Genomic DNA, 24,553 nt, shown 5'->3' with positions numbered 1-24,553 from the left:
CCATTTACAAATACCTAGGATTTCTAGGAGAATTACGCAGGTCTCATCCTAAGCCTTTAGGAATCTTCAAACGAACTCCGCAAATCAGCGGCAGACCTGCCGTTACCTGAGGAGATGTCGATGCGCGAGTTCTTGCCCTGGCCGACGTAGACGTGCGCCACCACCTTGCCCTCCGCCAGGCTGAGCTCCACGCCTCCCGGCATGAGCGGCGCAAACAGGAACAGGCCACTGGCGCTCCAGGTGCGGAACTGCAGGCTGACAGCCACCGTGTCGGCGTCGGACCGGCCCGGCAGCTGCAGCGTGCTGGTGGAGTTAAAGAACGCCGGGAAGGTGCGCGAGGTCGCGCACGCGTAGGTCAGGTTGCGCTGCGACAGGGGGGAGACACGACAGCGCGAGCTGTGGCTAGGCTAGCTTGGGAAATTCATTCGGACGCACAAAACCAGTTGGGGTGGATGTCGAATCCCTTGCGTTATTCAGGGAATCTCACCTTGGGATATCTATGAATTTAGGAGAAAGAACTGACGTGCACAGTAGTTGTTTGTGTTTCAATAGGCTAGAGACTATGCTGGTTCTTTTTTTTTTTTTTTTTACAATCCAAAGCGATTCTCAATTTATCCTCTATACAATCAATTTTTTTCTTGAGGAGAGGGTGGATTTTAAAAAATCCCTTCAGAAAAATAACGCAGGACTCAGAATTTAGCCTTACCCCATAAATGTACACATCTTGTTCGATAAGTGTCAGCGCTGATGTGAAATATGTATTCGGTGCCTAATACCCTTATGAATCTGAGGTCTGCTAAATTGCTAAAAACAGATGTAGCCTGGAGCCTTACGAAGCTGGAAGTGTCTACTCTCTTCCTGCGGGCGAGGTTGGTGATGTTGTCTCCGTTGTAATGGATACCCTCCATGCATCCGATGAAGTTTTGTGGGCCCCCTGAGCCCGATTTAGCTGAAAGCGGCATACCCCCGAAACTGATCTGTGAAGTGAAGTACATATACATTAACAGCTCTTCGCATCAGTCGGATATTTCACCCGGACTAGCTGGCATGGCTACCAACGGATCCAGTAGGTGACGGTCAGCATCAGGATAACCGACACCCGCTAGCTTATAGTAGTTAATCGTCAACATTTTGTGGCAATACACCACTTTAATCTTCAAATGCCTATAATCTCAATTCTTTAAATGGAAGTTTTGGACAGGTTATAACTTAAATGTGAAGAAACACCATTCATATATCGTAGAGCGAAATCATTATCTTGCTAGGTTAGCTTAGTCAGTCAACGGGAATACATAAACCAAATAATTATATTTACTTCTATGATAAGGAACTGGGTTCCCTTTTTGTCGTTGTGATAGAATTAAACTGGAAGGGAACGTGCGAGCCATTGGTTGAGAGACGGAGAAATGCCGATCAAGCGAAAAAGCTGACTAATTATTTTTCAGCCATAAGTTTGCTTGCATTCAGTATTCATACCCTGGCCCCTGCAGGGACTGACAGACAGCACAGGCAGTGGGAGCTAGAAGCTCATTTAAAAATCAGATTCCGATTCTCATAAATAATAATAATAATAATAATAATAATAATCCCAGATGTATCCTGAGTCACAAAAAACTCCCCAAGACAAAACCCGATGAAATATTGCCCCAGAACCCCCGTTTCGTAATGGGTAAAGCTCACAGACGAGCACCGGAGTGGCGGAGCGCGGCGCTCTGACCTCGTAGTCCAGGTCTAAGTGGTCGAACTCGCCGTTGGTGCGGAAGTTCTGTGTGTGCTGGTCCAGGGTGAAGTTGACGCTGCGCCGGTACCTCTCGATGAGCACCGAGTGCCAGTGGTCGTCGTCCAGCAGGCTGCCACTGGACACCGAGGTGTGGCCCCGAATGGAGCCGTACTGGTTGCTACCTGGAGTGGGCCGGTGTTAGCTCTTTAAAAAGGTGGCTCTTTAAAAGTTGGACACCATTTACTGTATACATGAATGTATTTGAATAAACTGAATGCTGCAACTGACATTGACAGACCTTCAAAACAGTGCACAAGCATGTCTCAGTTCAGGTCAGAGTCTACCTGACTGTTAGTTAATGCAGTGGACATGTGAATTTAAAGTTGTTTGGTTTCATTTTGAAGCTATGAAGGATTTTCTTCATCAGATTTAATATCGTGTCATCTTAGCATTTCAGAATGAATACTTTATCTACCCAGGTTGATGTTCAGAACCAGCTTGGTGCTCTGTAGCTCCAGGGTGAGGTAATCCCCCTGTTGTCCTTCTCCATGGACCAGAACACCCTCTCCTTTATTGGTCTTGAACCTCAGCGAGATAACGTCCTTCAGGATCTTCATCTTCTTCTGTCGGAAGCGGTAGGAGATCACTCCCTGTCCGTCGAAACCGATCACATCCGCCCCTTAAACCACATCAGGAGTGTATGCGGAGGTTAAAAGGGTAGCATCAGGCACATGAGACCCTATCACATTTCTTCTTGGTTTCATTCATCGTTAATTTCGTTAACATTTTGGGGTAATATATTCTATTAAGCAGCAGATTGCTGTTTGAAAAACGGAACAGAGAGCAATTCTGAGAGTAATTCTGTAGGTGTAATGACTCTGCCCGATCCCGAATGAAAACAGTGTGTTGTAATGAATCAAAACAAAGTGGGGCCTCTACGAAAAATATTAATTAACCCTTACCTTCCAAGAACCCGTTTGTGGGTCTAGGCTCGTTCTTCACTGTCGGAACTACATAGCTTTCAGTAGAGTTCCAGTAGTTACTGAATAATTCAGAGTATTACTAAATAATATGACTTAAGAACAATGAGCCTAATAAGCCTGAGGTTTAAGCCGTTACTCCAGATAAAGCCACTCAGAAGGCTGCGCACACGGTTGCACCACGTGACGCACTCACAGTAGACGCAGCCGTAGACCTCCAGCCTCAGCCCAATACGGCCCTCCTCGCTCCACTCCAGGGGAAGGAAGCGCAGATACCGCGCCACTATGGCATGTTGCAGCTCATGCCGCGCCACCGTCTCAGAATTCCAGTTTCCCGAGAACGTCTGAGGAGAGGAGAGCGCAGACCCGTCAGCACCGCGGAAGTAATACGGGGCCCATGTCCCAAAACTCAACACAATATTATTGCCTAAAAAAAAAAGTCAGGGAATGCCCCAGCGCCCACTGCGCATGGAATTGCAATTCTCCATTCTAATTTACTTCGGGTCATTAGCTTTGTGCGATTATTTATTTATTTTAAGGATCCTTCATCAATATGTATTATCTGGTAATTATAAAAACATGTGAGTGATGAGTGTAGTAATATTCAGCTCCACTCCTGGACCCTCTGGTACTGAGCAGAAAAATTCAATCTCTTCCTGTAAGTATCAATGCAAAAAAGAAATGTGAATAGGGAGAATGTTATTTGGAAATTAGAATAGGAATGGATTTTTATGTTTGGATTGTATGGTAAGAATGAAGATAATTAGGTTTATTGCAGAAAATATATCTGGAGAAAATCTTTGTTGATTGTATAGGTTACTCTCACTCTCCTCCACTCCCTTAGTCTGTAAGACTGCGAAAAACAGTGCTTATATTTGATATAAATAATGACTAATGAGGTTCAAAGTAAAATGTCAGTTGTAATAAATTTTCCTCTATACTCTGTGAACCATGTAGTAACGTAGTCCCTACAGGGAGGGCAGGGGATGTTATTTGATAAATAGGATAATCCTAACTACAATTCCCATGTGTAGGATTAATTCTCAAATCCTTTGAAACTGATGAGTCCACAATAATGTCACTGTCCTGTTATTTAAAATGTATAAAATCCCTGTCACTTCTGAGAGGCAAATCATTTGATCCTGCACTTACCCATATGTTGCCATCCTGTCGATAAGGCCTCCAGTTATTTCCTGTGTCGCTGTATAGAAGCCTGTACTGCTTGGTCCAGTCTGAGCTGCTGTATCTGCCTTGGGTTGCGATGGCAGTGATCTGCTTCCTGCCTTTGAGGTCTACCTGCAGCCACTGGTACCTGTCTGAGTCGAGTGGTGACCAGCCGCCGTGGCCTTAGAGGACAAAGCGCCATGATATCTCTCAGAATCTGACATATCCCACTCTGCAATTAACTATAGGCCGCTATGAAATTATCTATATGCCATCATTATGTAATACAGTTACTCACAATAGCTTGTCAGAACCCCTTGACTCATGTATAGTTTAGTGTTCAGCATTCTATAAATTCGAGCCCACAAAGACTTGACTGCATGTCCCTCCTGTCTGTATTGACGGTAAGTGCCATCTCCATTATACCATATAGCCCCATCTGGCATTGCACCATGCAATACCCTTCTATAAATGCCGTCCAGTCAGGATGCAACGACAGGGGCCATTCATTCAGGAGATAAATGACTGCTGCTAAAGATCATAGCTCTACCCTACGCTTTTGGCAGCACAATACATTGTTTGATAATCATTATTGCGATACTGGGCTTTGCAAAACTGATACTGCACGAGGATGTAATATATAAATATAAATCCCTCTGATAAATCACCAAATTATTGTGTTGTGAGCATCCCAACCAGCCTCAGATGTTCTTGATGCTTTGACAATGTGACAGAAGAAAGGTAAACAATATTGGTCAAAATAATGCAAGCTAGTCTTCACTGTCACATCAAGGGCACACTGAATTGCTGGTGACATATTGCCAGGCATGCCATAATTGCTGTACTTAGTAATCTCAATGCAATATGTTGCACTGCTGCTCTCAGATCCGTGTCGGTCCCTTCTACTTAGACCTATATTACCAGATGCCAGACAGATGCAGGGAGTCATGCTTGCTCACCAACTCGGCGGTAGAGTTTAGCGTAGCCGGCACCGAAGTCATGAGCCAGCACGGAGGAGCTGCTGAAAGCACTGTAGGGTAGTGGAGTTGCCAGCACGTCATCACACTGCTCTGGAAAGTCAACCAAAAACACAAGACACAGCAGCGTCACACACAAGCTTGTTTTTGGCAGTTGTTTTTGTGTCATTACACAGTTCTACATACATGTTATATGTGACCTACAAGAATCTTGCGACTGACTCTGAATCAGTTGTGGCACTGCTGAGAATCAAATCTGGAACCCTCTGCTGATTCCAACAATTTGGAACATCAACATTATACATTCTCTAGCCACTTTATTAGAAACATCACTTCCTCAGAAGCGCATTGTAGATCTACCATCAGTCTATAGCCCTTGGGTTTGCATGGAAAATTAGCCTGGTCGTCTAATCTTTCATCAGCTGTCCATTACTGATCACAGTTGGCTGGGTTGTTCTCAAACTAACAGTAACAAGGATGTGAAAACCACAGCGACACTGATGTACTTGATACATTTAGACGAGTTGAACACTCACATCCATGCGTTTCCTGTACCAGTGTTAATGGTAAATTGAGAGTGGTCCCAACTAATACCCAGTGATTGTCAGTTGGTGATGCCAACAGATCATTTGTCTTTATTTGTGAAGTACTTTTATATATATACTGTCTAATAATGATATGGATATAAAATTTGCATTGCCCTTATATTGCAGTATGCTATGCGCACAATGTAAAAACATTTAATAATTTTCTCATATATTACTGTGCACCAATGACAGCTGACGTGAATCTCCTACCTCCGCATTTTATTACTGTGACATTTCACGTTGTGAAATTCATTACAATGATTCACACTCACCAGCAATCAGGCTAAAGATTCAAATCGCAACAGATCAAAGTACACAGACAAAAACAGTGTTCCCGTCATGGTTTTATGGCCACAGAGAATTTCAGCAGTGCATAAGACCAAGGCCTTGAAACATATCCTAAACATGGGCTAATCTGCTGCCTACGCCCGTGACCCACACGGCTGAGTCGCATTTGTTAAAGACCCCTCTGTGCCAGCTATTTAGCCATATCCATGTACAACATCTTGAGCCAAGCGTTATGTGGAAAAAACAGGCTGAGACAACCACAGATGTCCCATGGTCTGGTCACTGCTCTTGAACCAACATTAATATATTTTCATTCTATAAGAAAAAGCATGGGTGTATAATTATCACGGGTTTATGAGTGTTCATATGAAAAGATTTCTTAACCCTTTCCATGGCCTTAGCGTTAAAATTATTTAAAACAATCTGGCTCTGGTCCATCTTCAGCAGCACATTAATTCACTGTCGCCCTTTTAAGTGGTCAATTAATCCAATTTATTATGACTAATTAATTAATTTTTTCCATTATATTCTTTTTATTCATTATTTTCAATTACGATTTCTTATTATATTCTTTATTTAGATTAATTGTGTATTATATATACACAAATAAGAAACTGATTTTGGTTTACATTTCATTTTTCAATAAACCTCACCTTGCCTAATTGGGTTAATGTTGAAATCTTACTAAGTGTAGCGCAGTGGTTAAAGTACTTGACTAGTAATTGGAAAGTTACCACTTCAAGCCCCACCACTACCAAGGTGGCACTGTTGGGTGCCTGAGCAAGGCCCTCAATTGCTTAAGTTGTGTTTGGGCAGAACTGTAAGTTGTTTTGGATAAAAAGTGTAAGTTACCTTGTTCTTCATACTGATGTTTTATCCCCATCCCAAGACTCATAGGGACAACGTGATGAAAGTATAAATCTCAATCTCATATCGACAGCCTGATAGTTGAATTATCAGGGGAAGAGTTCTCAAGTTAGAAGCTTTAACCATTTAAAAGAATAGATGCAAACACTTCCTCTGTCAGGCCTGGTCAGAAATAAATGTTCTTTGTTCTTATCAGTAATTGAACAGGTGGCTGAGGACTTTGTCTAGACAAGCCACTACTGGTGATTAGTTCCTATTCATGTCATGTGAGCACCTAATGGAAAACATTCCACTAATTACAAACACTGTCGAATGAAAAGGTGTTGGGCTTGATAATGGATGCTGTGCTCCATTAGCGCTTATAATTGCAAAAGGAATCCACTGTTCTTATTGTGCCCGGCAACTTAACAAACTTTGTTGTGATGAGCTTGTTCGAAGTGGAGACCAAAATGACGAATTCTTCATTTGGGTAAATTTGTGCTTCAGTCGTGCAAATACTGTGCCGATAATAGCAGACCTAAAGTTCTGTGAGAGGCATGCTAATGGAATCAGCCAGTTATTTGGTTAGTGGGTGTGGAAAACACCTAGACAACTTGAAGTCTTTGTTGTGTACATTGGAACAAACTTATATTAGATGCACTAATTTCAGTGTAGCCAGGGGCATTGGGCAGCAGGTAATGTGGACCTGACTACCCAGGGCCCTCCTTGGATGGAGGGCCCTCTAGTAGCCTTGGAAATAAAACTGATTTTGGTTTATAGTTTTTATACTCAGTTAAATAAATAACAAATATAGATAACAGATTGTGTCCTCCAAGATAACGGTTTAACTGCTTATAGTTTCCTTTAAGTACCCCCCCCCCCCCCCCCCCCCCCCCCGCCAAAAAAAAAAAGCAAAAGTGATTTCATCGTCCATCCATCGTGTAATTTCTATGTTGTTAGCTTTTCTCTAACTAGCGAGCAATTCCGAGCTGGTTAAAGTTACCAAAATCAGGATTGCAAAAAAGGAGAGAGAGAGAGAGAGAGAGAGAGAGAGAGAGAGAGAGAGAGAGAGAGCAAAAAGAGGGCAGGCAACTTCTGTCTCATTTATTTCTGAAAACAGGTGAGTCTGAGATATGGGGAAGGGGGGGTGGCCCTGAGCTGACTACTGCACCCAGGGCCCAAAATGTGGTGCTACGTCCCTGAGAGTAGTGCACTATAAAGGCTGTTTGGTAGGGAATTTAAGAGGATTATGAGATTTTCTTGCAACCATCATCAGACTTACTAAAATGCAAAAGTCAAGCCCCCAGTTTAAGCCATACACTGAAAGCAGTGGAGAACTGCTGAACTTGTATAGTCTAAATGAGTGCTTTAAAGTGCCATGGAATTCTGAAACTCACACACACACACACACACACACACACACACTGAGTTTTGTAATACTCAGATAAAGTTATAATGTAGCAGAGGAAATATTCAGTGGCTTGGAATGGAGGAGACAGACACAGAAGTGATTGAGGGAGAGCTACTGAGAAATGCGATTCAGCAAGTTAATAATCATGTCCCGTAGCACGGAGCAGACTCCCCTGCTCTTAGAGAGAAGCTCAAAGTGCATTGGTATCGATTGGATTGGCCTCCATTACTTTTCAGCCTTATGGTAAACCAGCCAACAGTGCAGACCAGACACACACCAGTGTTCATTTCAGCGTTTAGGCCTATAGGTTTCTATGATTCACTAAATTGAAAATGTACCAGTGCTTTAATACATTCATCCAGCTTTTTTTTTTTTTTTTTTTGCCTTAGAGGGCAATGAAATTGTTGTTGTATAATAATTTGGGAGAAAATGCCAAGTTCAATACCTCTCCATCTTAGCTAAAACCTCTCGTGTGTAACCCAAAACACTCAACTGTGCTCCTTACTGAATTTTTTGCATGCCACAGCCCTTTTACCCTCTACCTGTTCAGCCGAGCCTTCTCTGCCCAATGCCTTTGTCACATCACTCATAACTCCCATTAAACTTCTCAGACTTCTTTCCTATTCGCTATTCCAAATCATTCCCCACCACTACGAACGGAAACTGACACTGGCCCGTGTTCACAAAAATGTGTTATACTGCTGCCTGACCGAGAGGAAAACCCACGCATTGCTGGAGACAATACAGTAATGGGAGAAGAATAAAACCATTGGCCTCCATGATTTAAAAGAAAAATGGAAACCTCTTATTGGTGCCAGCTACATGAAAATCAGTGTAATCGTTTGAGGGACTTTTGTGAGAAAAACACTTTTCCCTTTCTCCTCAGTCTGAAAACTGAAGGTCTTTGTGCCAAGACGCAACAGCTGATCGTTTTCAGTAATATTTAGCAATATGCTATAAGATGTCCCAAAGAAAACATGCCCACCAAAATCCATCTCAGGTGTACTAAAGGCATTTTATTGTCATTTAATTCCCCCCTTGCCCCCTCCTCCATCGTGTGGCCACCAGCACGCACTAGCTGGGCATCCCATATTGTATGATGCCATACTGATGGGGTTGGCTGGCATAGCATAGTTGTGATTAACTAGTATGTCCATGATCAACATGAAAAGAAATGCCCCAGATCAGTGAGAACCTCAGGCAGGGGTTACAATCAGAAGCACATGTACCATTCATTTTAAGTGAAGAATGGAAGATAGCTGCTTTTCTCCCCATAGTTTCAAGCTGTGCTAATGTTTCATTCATCATAAAGTTTCTCTGATGAAGCAGAGGTCACTCTCAGGAGAAGAAACAGTTCTCCTTGACTTTATAGGGTAAAAGGAAAACGTACATAACAGGATCAGTCTTCCAAAACATGTTTCTCTATGCTTTATGCTATGAACAATTAGGTCATTTGTATCTGTAGAGTGGCAGAGAGTCACCACCAGATATTCCTCCATTCCTTCTCTGAGAACTTGGTGTGATTCTCTTTGATGAAGGAAATATTTTGTCATTAGGAGACCGTGGTTGAAGAAGGTGAGGTAAAAGTAGGTACTGGGGATAGATGACATTACATGTAAACACACATGGAAATCTTAAAAAATCTTGAGACTTGCCAACAGTACATGGAAGACATGCAGAACACTCAAAGAGTGAAACAAAATGTCACACAGTTACACACACAAATAGTGAGAGAGAAAGAGCTTGAGCCTATTTTCAGTAAATCATGATCCATAATCACATTCTCCATAATATCTTCTCATTACCACTTCACCAATACAAACATTAGTCTGTGTCATGAAGCCTATCTATAGCACCAGGAACTGTCCTTATTCAACACCTCGCCTCATTACACTTCTGAGCACACTCACCTCTAAATGAATGCATTTAGATTAACTGCTGAGCTGAGGTTATTATAAAAATAACCCCAGTGTCCTCTGCAGCAAATGACTGCTCCATCAGGTTCCTATTCCAGGTAGCAATTCACAATTATAAAAGTGCCTGAATTTAACCAAGCAATTTTAAACCCATCAACCCTTGTCTCATATCTATGCTTCTTAGAGTATGTCCATAAAATGCCATTTATTAGGACCGAACATCCCGACCTGACCTTGGTCAGCACTTTTAGTCTGAGGAAGTGTAACTATGGAACCTGAGTCAGTATTAATCAAGCAGGAACAAGCTAATCAGGCCTTTGTCGAGTCCATGTAACGGGATTCATTCATCTAGGATCAGCCATGTCCAAACACTGGATCTGCACTTATGCAGAAATCGGACAAGTGCAGGTGTAGGCCTCACATTGCTAGAGTATGAGCGTTCATAAGTAGTGTGTAAAGAATGTGGGCAGATGAAGTTTCCCCATGCCAGCCTAAACACTAAAAGCTTCCATTAATGCTGGCCTTATGTCTGGCTGCCATTCCAGAGAGCAGGTAGCAGGAGGCTAGTTGAGCTTTGCTCACTGCTGCTGTGATAAAGTTACTCAAGCATGTTGCCATTCTCCAGAGGAAAAGACACAGATAAGCCTATATTGCTTTCTATAGCAAAAAAAGCAATTTAGCTCTTCACAGATTTGGACCATTACCAGTATTCATCCCCAACCTTGCCGTGCATTTCAGTAACTCAAAAGTGAGAGAGAGGGGCATTAATTTATATCAGTACATTGTTCATTAATGGCTGCTAAGGAGAAAGACAGCCTGTAGCCTCCATCTATATTATATTAGGAAACAGATGGATATAGAGAGATGGAGAAAAAGAAAGTGCATTGGTAGATATATAGTAAAAGAAAACAAAACAAAAAAAAAGACTATGTCCAGTTTGGTATGCACAGCAGACAAGCAGACCATTAGTCTGTCAGACACAGAGCACATGTATCATGTAACATGAGGGAGGTGAAGAATGAACACACTTACGAAGTGCTTGTGCCTTGGATGTGATGCGAAACAGTACTAAGTGGGGAAGCCATAATATGGACAACAGACAGACCGGATAGGAGAAATGAAAAATAAGTTTAGTAACAAACGGACTTACCAGGGACACAATACAGAATAGAACAGGCTAACAAAATAACAGGCTAATAGGGTTTAGGGCGAGACTAAGTTAGACAAAGTAACGTTGACTAAAGCACACAAAGTACTACAGACGAGGGAACAGCAGGGAACTAAACAAGGAAAGCAACTAATTAAACGGAGCGCGGGGAGAAAATATATGAACGCGGGCCGAAGAACGAGTGCGGCGCATGGACGGACGAGATCTTCACAGAGACAATGAATGACCGACAAACGAAGCAACAGAGACGGGGGTTAAGTAGACACACTAATGAAGGCTAACCGATGATCAGCTGCAGCGAAAGGGGAGGAGACAGGGAACTATGGAGACGGACGAAAACCGTGACTCGGTTGCCATGAAAACAGGGAATGCTCAGGTCTGCGGACGTGACATATCACAATTATAAATGACAGCAAAAAAAAGGGGAAAGCTATTTTTCTCCTGCTCAGTAACACGACTAAATTATAGAAGAGTGAAATGAATGGGTGAAGTTTTACCCAAACATCAAAGATGTGTGGCAGAGAACCTCTAAAAGAAACTTGTGCAACTTTGGAGTAGCATGGATTCATGTTGATTGAAGAGAAAGTAAATCTCTTGAAAGGCTTTTTTAAAAGAGCCAATTTAAAAACAAAACAAAGCTTTAAAATGGTTTAGACAAATGCGTCTCTCTTCAACAACTGTCACTATGCACATCAAAAACCACTAAAAGCTCCACATTTATTAGGAAGGAGCACAAGAACCTTGTGGACATCGTCGACAGTTGTGAGAGCCACTTTCCTCTGGCTCTGGGGAGATTCCAAGCTGCCAAGGGCCCTCAGACTTGTTCAACAGACTGCGGGGGCTGCTCGGAGTCGTGACTGCAGACGAGAAAGCTAGTAGGCCTCACTACCAGATTGCATTCCACGTGCTTCTGGACAGGTGGCCCATGGCAAGCATAATCGCATGCCACCCGCCTCCAGGATTCAGTTGATGCTGAACACCTGGGGTGTCTCTGTCTGGCGGCTCCATTACGTCAAGAACCGAGTGTTGCAGGGCTGGAGCTAGCTGTTCTCATTTGCAACTTAATAATGCAGACACATCATCTGACAGTTACTTGAAGGAGCCCTGATACTGCACACTCGGGACAGCTGATACCACTGTTAAGATTTGTATCTGTAATATTTTGTACATCACTGTTTGGGCAATGATCTTGGCTAGGCATGCTTATTTGTATAGCACTTTTCATATTCAATGACAGTTCTAAAAGCTTTACACAAACCTAAAATAATAAAATAATAAATGTTATTACATGCCGAGATGTAATCATCTCATTAAGGTAAGTAAGGCATAAAATACATAAAAAATATCTTTTAATACATAAAAAATATAAAAAGACTAAAAATGCAATAATAAAATGAAGTGCTACCAACACACGGTGCAAGATCTCAACTATAAGCAAGAGAACACAAATATTTTAAACCTGTATTTAAACATCAATGCATGTGGGGTTGGCACTTAGGCTCTACTGGAAGTTGGAACCAGTTGTGCATTGCATAAACATTATATGCTGCTTCTCTATGTTTGGTTTGAATTCTAGGCTTTACAAGTGTGCCTGTGTCCATAGGCCTAAGATACCCCCTGGTTTCTACTCTTTGAGCATATCAGAAAAGTATTCTTGGCCTAATCCATTCAGTGATTTATATACTAGTAATAGTGCTTTAAAATCAATTCTATAAGTAAATGGAATCCACTGTAGGGCTTTTAGAAGTGGTGAAATGTTCTCTCTTCTCTGTTTCCTGGTTAAATCTCTAGCAGAAGCATTCTGAAGAAGGTGCAGTTGAATGCTCTCTTTTGGGGAGTTCAGTTAGATCATTACAGTAGTCATCTCTGCTGGGGATAAATACATGCACGAGTTCCTGTGGAGACATTAAACCTTTGATTCTAGCTATATTCTTAAGTTGATAGGAAGCTGTTTTGGTGATTGATTTGATATGGCTGGTAAAAGTGAGTGTATTAGAACACAAGAAATTCTGCTTCATCAAGTTATTTATGTGCTGCAACATAGACTGAGTGTGGTTGTTACATCTGAAATGCATAACCTGCATAACGTTGATTGAAAATTTTATGTTGTAGAATTTGGCCTAAAAGGAGCATATGCAGATTTAATAAAAGTGGACCAAGAACTGAACCCTTTTTTTGCATGTTACGGCTATCCTATCCTGTTTATAACTGCCAACCCTGACAAAGTAACCTGAGCCAACATACATAAAAAATCTGTTAGTTTGTTGTACACCACCTTCTCAATGATTCCACATATAAAAGGAGGATTTGAGGCAGATCTGGTGTTGTTAAGTACAGAAGCATCCACAGGTTTCTTTTTCAAGGCTGGCTTAATGGCAGCTGTTTTTAGTTATTTTGGGAAAATTCCTGATAGGAGTGACCCATTAACTCACTGGATCCTGTTTTTGAGTCAGTTGGCAAAGTATCAAGACTACGTCTAGACGATTTAAGATGCCAAATTGTTTCCACAAGTGTTTTAAGGTCAATTATATTAAATTGCGACATAATAACCTGGTTCTTTTGGGTTGCATGGTATTCTAAAACATGCAAGGAAACCATATCTAACTGCACATACACATATGATACATGATACTCCAATCTAGGGGAAGTATTCTCCCTCAGATTCACTAAACTGATGCAGCTTAAAATAACATTCATTTACTATGTAGGGTAATGGACCTGACAGTAAGGGACAGTGCGTGACCTTGTCTCACTCTGGTGAAGTCACGCTATGATGATACAGCATGTGGTGGGGAAGCTACTGAAACTTTAGCAGGGAAAACCCCCCAGAGACAAAAGAGAAGACCTTTACTGAAACACAGTAATATTGGCAAACGGAGACAAACTCACACTCAGCTCCTACTTTAAACGTATTGATTTGAAACACTGCACTGGAACATATTATGTTCATTATGGTAATAGTGATGTGAGTTAGAAAATAGTGCATCACATAGTGGGCATTCATTCATTCATTCATTCATTCTCTAAAGCACATAATTCAATTTGGGGTCACAGAGGGCCAGAGCCTGTCCCGGCAGTACAGGGTGGAAGGTGGAAACATAACCCAGGCAGAATGCCAGTCCATCACAGGGCACACACACACATACACGCACACCCACTCACTCAGCTGGGCCAATTTAGTGACAACTTGTGATAATAAAATGTTCCTATTACCATATTTTCTAGTAGCTGCTGGTATCTTCATGGTTGAAGTCTCTCGTTTACATTAACACACGTTTCCAGGAATAAAAAGAATACTTAATGCTTCCTTCCGCTTCTTTAGTTTTAATTTAAACAGTTCTTTTAGTTACTAATTTATTTAGATCTCTGTTTGAAATATGTTTAAATCATTTTTCATTTTATCTTTTCAGTGACTATTAATAGTTTTATTTATCTTTGCAGCAATTATTTTATATGAAGCCTTCTGAATTGCTGCTGTGTATGAAGAGTGCTATATAAATAAACTGCTGTGTATGAAGAGTGCTATATAAATAAACTTGCCTTGCCTTCTAATTTTAGACTCAACGGCCCTCATTCATCAAAGCTGCATATGATCAAATCTGAGCATAAACTGTCTGCAACTTTACTGACAGTTTCATTATTTGTCATTTTCATCCTTGATGTATTTGTGCAATCAAACTCTGTTTGGATTGTGTGTAAATTTGAGCATAATAGTATAACAACCTGGTTTGGTTTGTGGTTAGATAAATAAAATTGCTATCAATATGATCACTGATATCAGTAATTATATCAAAAAATAGGATAATAAGATCCTTAAGAATAATAATAATAACAACAACAACAACAGCAACAATAGCACACAGGAATTCTTGCACTAAAATTGTAGTCCATTTAGTTTGATTACTGTTAACGTTGTAATCTGTCAGCATCAATAGCATTTGCATGGATCTTAATTAATAATCAGTTCTTAAACTAACAATAAATTGACAGTCACCTCTAATTCTGCTTTGTAAACCTTTGGATTTACTTTCTGTTTGTCTTGCATTTTGAGTAAGTAATCTGCTTAATGCTTGCTTTTTATTGGATTACTGGGGTACACCTGCATGAATTAGGGCATGCAAATAGTATATATATGAGGGCAATTAAGGACATGTTCTTTGCAAATGATATGTAAATGAGGCAGTGTGCAAGCACTTGTTTTTCACACAACTGAAGCTGAGACATCAATTGTACTCAGAGATTGTGTGAAAGTTTTATGAATCAGACCTGGAGTACTGGAGTACATTATTCTGGGTGGTCAAATCTGCACTCATTTGTACTCAACTTTGATGAATAAGGACAATTATGTTGAGTTTACTCTGAAACCCAGCCACACTAATCAGTAACAACCAATTTCCCACTTACAGATCTTCCCATCAGCTGATCAGCTAAACGTCACTGTGAGCAGTGACCGAACTGTTCAGAACCAGAGGTGAGCCGATTTTGAATCTGAAACAGCATCGCCTGATCGAACTGCTGCCCACTCATTGATCCGTCATCCACTGGTGATGGGCATGGGTGTGACCCTGGATGAAGTGAGTGAGGAGTGCATGGAAAGTGTGAAGTGCAGCGGTGTGCGCCCTGAAAGTGATGTCAGTGTCTGAGTGTGAGTGAGTGACTGAGACTGTAAAGCAGGATGGTTAAACGGGTGCTCTGGGTGCTGGCTCTACGGTCACACGGTCAGTGCACATATTTATTACTGGTGGGACCTGGGTTCAAAACCAGCAACAAACAAATGCTCTTTTTTTTACACTGTTCTTTGATTCCTTTGTTCTTTATATGCTAATGCAGATCATATCAAAGGCTAGAAACAAGTTAGTTATGGCAGCTTCCCTATATACATGCTGTCACTTTGTCTGCCAAGCATCTACTGACCAAAATCATGCTTCTTGTGACTACGTACAACAGTGTGCCTGGCTACTGTTGAACCTACTGCATCTTCTGATCTGTCATTATTTCAGAACAGCTGATCGCCAATTTCCTTTTAGAAAAGAACATCAGCATTTTGGATTTTTTTCTGGAATTTTAGTCCAGACATATTCATAAGGTTGATCCTGAATTACACTCCCATGGCTTTGGTTCCAAGTCTTTCTTGACCCCAATATCATGTTTCCATATTTGATTTTCGATCTAACCTGACCTCTTCTTTTATGAGCCAGACTTGGACTAGTCAGCCATGACTGTAAAACTGACACAAAGACCTAATTGCAGAATTTTCAGAGAGAAGTCATCGAATAAATCAGCTAGCCTAAAAATGACAGTGTCTCTCAGAACATTTTAAGAATGAAGGAAATAAATATTTAGAGGCATTGTGCCACTATTCATCAAAAACCTTTAATCTGGAGTTTGTTGTAATCATTGCTCTAAGACAGTAAATGAAATATTCTGTATCTTCTCTTAAAAGCATAAAACTGCAATGCAGCCCAAAGATCAAGAGGATACCAGCAAGTAAAATCGATGCGATTTCGTTTGAAGTGAGGTATATTCTGCTTTTGAATATTTCATAAAAGACTGTGCAGGAAACTGTAAGATCTTGTGACCGAGACTCACATCATGACCGATGGAGTGGACCTGATCGAGCAGAAGCTGGGTCTCATCGGGAGTCTGACTTAGTTTTCACGGTGACCCTTCTCAGCCCAAACATCTATACCAGGCACACTGCTCTGGGGACCCAAGCACGTCCTCAGCTGATAGAGGTCGCTCTTTCACGTCTCGGAACTATCTAACCTGCCGTTGACACAGAGCTGGGCGTCCGGGAGTGGTGCGTGATACGACTCTGGCACTACTTTCCACTTAAAATAAGGGTGCCTAAGCCCAGTGCAGGAGATCTACAGCCTGGGAGAGTTTAGTTCCAACCCCAGTCTAACCCGCCTGATCCCATAATCAGAGTTGGATCAGCTGTATCCAGGCTGCATCTGAGTACTAGACCCGGGTCTGTTGGTAGCTCCAAGGAATTGGAACTGGACACGGCTGAATTAAAGGCTTTTATAGGCTCATAGGACCTTTCCATTTATAAGAATGCTCCTATAAATGCTAACATGGCTAAAAATAAATGAAAACCAGTGGCTCCAAGCTAGCGTTGTCTTATTTGCATAATCTAATTTACATAATGCTAACTGGCTCCTGCAAGCTCTTACACACCAATTAGCATTGTTAGTGGTTCTGGATGAAATACAGCTTTTTAAGTGTTGAAAAGTCATGACTTTTCTACACAGAGGAGGTTGCGGTACATCGCTCTAACCCAATTGGACAAAATGGACAAGAGCCCTGGCACACAGCCACTCCCGCTCTCACCCATCCTCTGCCTTTCCAGGAATCCAATTCTGGCTCCCATCATGTGAGAAAGCTTTCTCCAGACCTTTTTATCGTTAATCAATGTAAAATTTCATTTTCTGGCACCCGTACATTATCTGACAGGCAGCAACGTCTGGCAAGTCCCATTTTTATTCTCATTACAGTGGTTGCTGATCTCAATATCTAGTCCTCTTCTGGAGGAGCTCTGAGGCAGGCCATGAAATCAATGCTTACAGCTCTCGAAACTCTCTGCGCCTGAATAAGAGCTCATCTCCTGGCACAAGCTTCCTTCAGCCGTCGTGTAAGTGAAAACACATCGACCATAAAGGCACGCCGGCAGAATTGAAGAGACTTGACGATACTGACACTTTCACGCCGAGCGTCATAAAGACTTCAGCCGGTGCTGCGTGAAGTGGCAGCACTTTGAGAGGGATTTTGCATGGACAAGGCCGTATTTATTCCGCGTCTTCCTTGCTTTCAGTGCACAGATAAAAAGTTCCGAAGGTATTTGAAAGTTACACAATTTCCAGAGTGCTCGTGTCCAGATAATGTAACAATGTCGTGACACCTCCAATAATTGCTGATAATTGCGATAATCAGCTCTGTCTCCCCACACATCCCCCCAAAAACCCAAGACACGATAAAGACACATCAGAAATGTATTTTTCATGTGTTTTCATCCCCACATGCCTCACCCCGCTGCTTTGTTTTAATCTACTCTTTTCATACAAACCTCGTTCATTTCAATAAATTAAAACAACTTTAACCACTGCCTCATCATTAAGTCAGAAGCTGAGTCAACAAGCGTTATTGAGTTTATTATAAGATGTTGATTGTAGTCCTAGGATCAACAGCCACATCTTGTATTAATGAGCTGACAGAGCTTGTGAATGAGCCCCTGGCTCAACCTTTGTTCTCCTGACTCGCTATCCATGCTGTGTCTGCTTGTGCCCAGCTCACGGACAGATTGAGTGAGGAGGATCTGAATGGGACACAGGACACAGACGCTCTACAGGGGCACTGTCTTGGCTGGGGGGGGGGTGGGTGGGTTATGGTACTCTCTTTCGCTCTCCCTCTCTCCTCTTCTCTCTCCTGCTGAGGGCCTGGCTCGTAATCAGACAGGGAAAGTAACTGAAGGCTTAGCGTCTGCTGCCTTTGTTAACGTCTAGTGTGAAGCGGTAATAAGACCTGACTGTGTCGGAGGGGATGTTTACTTATTCATTTATCTGTTTGCCTCTTCATTCATGCATGGGCTCCATTAATGCATGTAATGTCTGGACATGCCTAATTGGGCAAGCATACATACGGATATTTGTGTGCATTAATGCATGTATGTTTGCACATGTACACATGTTTATGTCTCGTTATCCATCATTATTCAAGTTTAATATTCCGCTCATTCTCAGTGTCTTTTGTCTGAGAACAATATAGACTGCAGTTCGGTTTTCAGTGTTCAATTTTCCTTGCTCCCTTTTTGTCACACCATGTTTCTGAGTGAACCCCTGGGAGTGTGGAGCGAGACAAGCAATAACCTACCGCTCCAGCCTTTCAGGCATGGCGTAGGCATAAGGGTGGAAAATATACCGTGCTCATGCTTTTTCGAAACACGTTGGGCAGGTGTTTTTTCAAGCTTGGCCACTCCCTGCTCCAAGGCCTTTGTTCGGCCCTGTCTGTCTAGGCGCTGACAAAGGGAGGTGCTCCGAGAATGGAGGAGGGGCGAGGTGGTGGAGGGCCGGCACGTGATTGGACGTGTTGGGGTGGCAGGTGCCTCGCATTTTAACAAGCTTCCTCATTAGCATCACAAAACGCAGAAGTGGTAATCTCTACACCAAGTTGCTGTTAATGGGATGGTCTGATCCTATTAATCCAGTTCCCAGTTCTTCTACTTTAGCAAAATGATGTCATAACTGGTTTGCATGTGATCTGCCAACACATCCAGCTTTCTGTATTGCTGGACATGGAAATGCACATTGCCACTTCTGTGTGCACATTATCTGTTACTAATTGTGGCATCTCACTGGTGATCTTGACTCTGACCTCTACTGTTTGAGGTTATTCCCCTAGGTTCCTGTAATATAGGTCTTACAGCTATTTATTATCTGTTTACTCCCCAAACTGAAGAGCTTTATTTAACCAGACTGACAGTATTTCTTTGAGATTAATCTATGTGGGGATTCACAACAGGCAAGTTGATCACATTAATAATATCAGCTTTTGCTATCTTAAATTGCCATTGGGGAAAAAGACAGATAAAAAATTGCTTCGCTGTGCAGTTTTCATTAGGTTTGGATAAATACTTAATTGGAAACTCTAAGAGCTATAGCAGGCCAAACCCATTTCACAGCCAAAGCATCTTACAAAGGCAAGCATTTAACATTCTGTGTAACATTCTGTGTTGCAGCATTTTTTCTGTGCCCTGTCGAGCCAATTCTTTGTTCACTGTGCCTTCACTACAGCAGGAGATGTTCAATAATGCACTGAAGTGTGGTGTGCAGGTTCAGATGGACGCAGGTTCTATGATGCGAGAATGCTGCAATGAACATGTGACACTCCTTTGCTAAGGTCTACTGAAATCAAGCAGTGGGCACATTGCAGCCAAGGTCTCATATTTTTGAGTTCCATGTCACAGTCAGCCAGACATTTTATAATTGCTAGTAATATAAAATAGTCCCCCAGAAACAGAAACTAGAGGTGCAGTAGTTATATAAGACTTTGAACAACTTTAGATTAAAATAGGTATCACTGGCCTTTTGAAAGTACATAAACTATGAACACCAAACCTCTTAAAATCAAAACGGTCTTTATTTGAAATTCGAGTTCCACCGTGCTGTTTGAAATCTATATTTAAATCTTAGTGATTTTAACCTCATTTATTCAATCTTAATTGAATTTGAAGAGAGACTGGATGCAAGTAACTTCACACTCAATTAGAGTCATTGTCAGGTTTCCAGAGATTCGCTTGGGAGTATGAGAGTTGCCTGTCTTCGACTGTCGGGACTCCTCTTCCTTCCTGTATCCCTCGTGAAAATTATTTATTAAAGTTTTCTCGAGTGGACTTAGTCGCACGGCTGCATGTTACATTACTATTGATGGCCCGTTGCTTCAGACGATATTACTGACCCCCGGGCTTTTTTCTTAAAAATTAGGCTTAGGTCTGATTAGAGAGTATCGCCTAATAATCACGGATGCATCGTCGTAAATTTAAATAATAATCACACTTGCGCTGTAAACTTTTGTGACTCGAAGGAAACCAATATGTCAGAATCTTACGAAACACCTGTCCCACACAGTGTCTAGGATTAAAATCTCACACGTCGTCAAAACGACAGGGAATGTATTAGTCTTAAAATACTATAATACTGTCTGTGCACTACTAACACGTTAGGGCATTCGTCGTCTGCATGGCTCTCCAGTGTCAGTTAGAGCAGCGTTCTTTGTTACACAACCGATTGCAAAGATTCAACTTGAAAACCTATCATTCTACAAACGATGAATTCAAGACTATCGATTATCCGCGCCTTCGAATATGTTGGCCGGTGGGCTCCTCGCTGACGCAGAACGACGTCCTGCAATGCCCCATCACCGCACGGGCAACGAGGTTTCAAGGGAGGTAGTGTAATACCTTTTATTGCATTAGTACTCACGGGATGCTGAGCGTGCCGCACTGTTGTCCGGATAGATGTTGAGTATCCACAGCAATAGTGGCAACTCCGGTCCGGGAAGCCGACGCATCTTCACTTTTATTCCAATGTAAACAAAGGAATCCGTGCCTTTTTTCCCCTCGTGCGAGGGTGTAATTGCACCCCTCCCTTCTCGGAGGGAACCCACAAGACGGTGCGCTTTTTCTCAGCAATACTGAGGATGCTGCTGAGCGAAGGCGCTCCACACGCGGAAAACAGCCGTTTTTTTTTAATTTAATTTTTTTTTAATATCACCCAGTAACAAAAGGCCCTGGACGACGACAGAAGCCGCATTGTTCCTCACAGCATCCCTTGGCGAAGCATCGTTTGTCTGGGCGCTTGTCCGTTTGCTCGATTTGCATTGTTACACTGCGAATCTCCGACTTCCAGGGCCTTCGGGATGGTCGCTGTCCAGGTGCTGAAGTTAACGAGGTCCTGATTTCCCCCCGCTGTTTCGTAAGTTGGTACGGCCCACCTAACACACATGGGGGACACGAGTCAGTGAGAATGACAAAGAAGGGCGGCGCGGGGGGGGGGGGGGGGGGGTGTTACTCTCTTAAGGTGGTTGGAACAGAAAGAAAAGCTAACAGCAGAGGACATACGCGTTTCTTTCTGTGCTGCCTTTGTTTACAGAGATTCAACCGTTGCGAGGCGTTTTAAATAACAGAATAATAAGGACGATGATGGCGATTACAAGATTGATACGGATAACGAGAACAAAACAGACACGATAGAAACCAAATCGCTTATATAGTTTCAGTTTGAAAGTTATGTTTAAATATAGAACCGTGTGTTTCATGTACACTACAATTAGTGAAATACCCTAAGCACATATAAGCATCGTCTATGGAAGTTTTGTACATTTTCATCGTGGTTGGCATTTTCAGGAAGCCTTTTCCCGCGAGGACTGAGTAATGTCAGTGTAAGTGCATCAAGGATGTGGTCTAAGTGCAATAAGTAGGACTCGTGAAGGTTTTACGTTTGCTGTAGTCTATCCTAAGCTGCCGAGGCAACAGGCATAATATTATATTGGGGAAACACATATCAATGACCATTGGAAGGTGATCACATGATGAACAGAAGCTCACACGAAATGAAGTAACCAACTGATTGTAGTCCTCAAATGAACCAGTTTTGCGCCATAGAGCTGGTTCTCCAACTAGAGGTGGCCATATTTAAAAGAGATTTAGTAGAGAATCTCTGAAATATCAATGCCACTAGGTATGGCTTCGTCATAATGAATTGTCATAAGAATCATAGGGAAAATGACTTATTGCTCCTGAGGAGCTATAGAGGGCGCTTTTTAGTAACGTCCAGTAGAGGGAGCTATTTAACAGTAATAAATTGCTTCCCTTGGGACTTTGACGTTCTCATCCTATGGTTATTGGAAACTTTTCAGATAATTTTCAGCTAGGCAGGCCCACTTTGTCAAGTATAAGAAGGTCATCAGTATCATGATGGCAGTCCACAGTGATGACAGATCATGATGACAGACAAAGGTGGCATTTTGTATATCCATGGACAGAAATGATAGACGTGATCGCAGAGCTGTATGTTTCTTGTACACCTCCACTGCAAAACAGTATGAGTCATATGAGCCTTGTGAGCCTTTCTGTGTGCTTATGATAGAGAGAGAGAGAGAGAGAGAGAGAGAGAGAGAGAGAGAGAGAGAGAGAGAGAGATGTCTAGATGTCTGTCTCTGTCCTCTTGGATCTGGGCCTGTGGAACAGCAAAGCTGGCCTTCTAAGCCATGACATCCAGCTCCCTTCCGCCCTGTTAACTCCATTCTTCCTGGCAGTGGAAGTCAGCAATCCTGATCCCCAGGTCATAGCCCCAAGGGCCAGGCAGCGGCGGTGTGCTCTGTCACTCATGCTGCCGTGCAGTTCCACGCTGATTGTCCCGGGCAGAAGGAAGGCCATAGCTTCGCAGCAGGTGGGACCACATGGCGCTGAGCGACGATTATCATTTAAAAAACAGTCGGGAAAGAAGAGAATGAGAGAAGCTGAAAGAGATGTCTCGATCTCTGTCACAGTAGCTAAATGCATCTCGTAGGAATGACTGCAGTGCATTGACCACACGGACCACGACAGACTACTTTCTGCTGAACAGTCTGTCTTGTTCCACAGAGAGGCAAAGGTGCCATCAAACTGCTTTACCATATCTTTATCATACCTCTAATGGCTGTCTTCCACTGTTCGTTTTAGCCACGTTACGCTGAACCGTCGGAACATGCCTCTGAATGGCTGTGCTGTTCTGGCTGCAGGATGCCATGTTGGCAGATAGTCACTGCCTCGTGTTCTCTTAAAATGCCACGACCGCAATGGTCACAGTTTGCTGCGTCTTTTCGCTGACATCTTTTCTAACAGTAAGTGGGCAATGAAAGGAGCAGTGTCGGAAGAGGAAAATGACTGTAAGCGAATCACACTATTACATTTCCTCACATGGTGAAAAAGCTCAGAGATGCATATGGAGCTCAAACAGCACCGTGGTGTATTCAGAAAAAGTCGTCTTAGTCTTGGGCAACCTCAGTTATCAGAGAGAAACTGGAAAAGTTCCATGGAATGTTAAATGACCAGGACAGAAGAACAAGCCAAGGATGTTCTGTAACAAATTTTGAAAAATTGTATGTCTTTCTTGTAACAGCCCGATAAACAGTAACATACAACAAAGTCTTGAAAATAAAAACCGCATATCTCTTAGTCATAACCATCTTGGCAATGGTTGAAGAAACATTTAAGAAGTCACTGTGCTTAGAGAAACAGGTGACAAATCAAGCAAAGCCCCACTGAACGTAGAAATTACATCCACTGAAAACTGACATTTTCAAATGCAAATCAGAATCCATCCAGATCCCAGACATTTTCAATTTGAAATCTACCTGGCTGAATATAAATTGGAAGGAGCCAGTGAAACTCTAAAGACAAGTGACTGGGTGGAACTAATACAGTGAGGCTCCAGAATATCACAGAATCAATAAAAGATCAAAGACATTTCAAGTCCTCATTAAATGTTAGCTCATATCTTGGGTCCCAGACATTTAAAATTATGGGTTTTTTTTGCATCTTAAATGAGCATTCCTATGTAAAAAAGAAGCAAGCGGAAGAGACATATTTGTTCATATTTCTGTAAATTTGATTGCTCCCAAATGCAGACTCAGTCCATGTTCTGAACGCTGCCTGTCACAGTGAATGTTAAGAAGATTAGATGAGCGTTTTGGGCCAGAACAACCACACCCATAAAGTCAGATTTGGCCTGTGGCTGCCAGGTTCCGACTGACTGAAAGACCCATGAGTGTTAAAAACAAGAACACGTTAGACTTATTGCTTATCCATCATAGCTATTTCCAAAGCCACGTTTTAAATCCTGTCACAGTTCATTACAGACTTTGCAGTGGGCATTATAAAGCATGTTAAAAAGTTACCGAAAGGATCTGGACTAAAGACAGCCACATGATTCTCTGATATGGCTTCATCCTAGAAATGA

At 42.2% G+C, this 24,553-nt stretch overlaps 1 protein-coding gene across 2 annotated transcripts in view; it reads right to left on the bottom strand.

The window, feature by feature from the left end:
• The window catches only part of cntnap2b (contactin associated protein 2b), a 35,680-nt gene extending 14,160 nt beyond the window's left edge, over positions 1-21,520 (bottom strand). For both annotated transcript variants that reach the window (XM_027021188.2, XM_035527797.1), the window contains exons 1-8: positions 21,035-21,520; positions 4,824-4,934; positions 3,853-4,046; positions 2,897-3,044; positions 2,196-2,399; positions 1,718-1,902; positions 834-977; positions 107-365 (exon numbers count right to left, since the gene is read on the bottom strand). In XM_027021188.2, coding sequence (XP_026876989.2) covers positions 107-365; positions 834-977; positions 1,718-1,902; positions 2,196-2,399; positions 2,897-3,044; positions 3,853-4,046; positions 4,824-4,934; positions 21,035-21,122 — 1,333 coding nt within the window. In that variant the 5' untranslated portion in view covers positions 21,123-21,520. The remainder of the gene's footprint in view (positions 1-106; positions 366-833; positions 978-1,717; positions 1,903-2,195; positions 2,400-2,896; positions 3,045-3,852; positions 4,047-4,823; positions 4,935-21,034) is intronic.
• Positions 21,521-24,553: the final 3,033 nt, after the last annotated feature.

Source organism: Electrophorus electricus, chromosome 7 (assembly GCF_013358815.1).
Source record: "Electrophorus electricus isolate fEleEle1 chromosome 7, fEleEle1.pri, whole genome shotgun sequence".
Classification (NCBI taxonomy): Eukaryota; Metazoa; Chordata; class Actinopteri; order Gymnotiformes; family Gymnotidae; genus Electrophorus; species Electrophorus electricus.
This window is presented reverse-complemented; position numbering and strand designations above follow the sequence as displayed.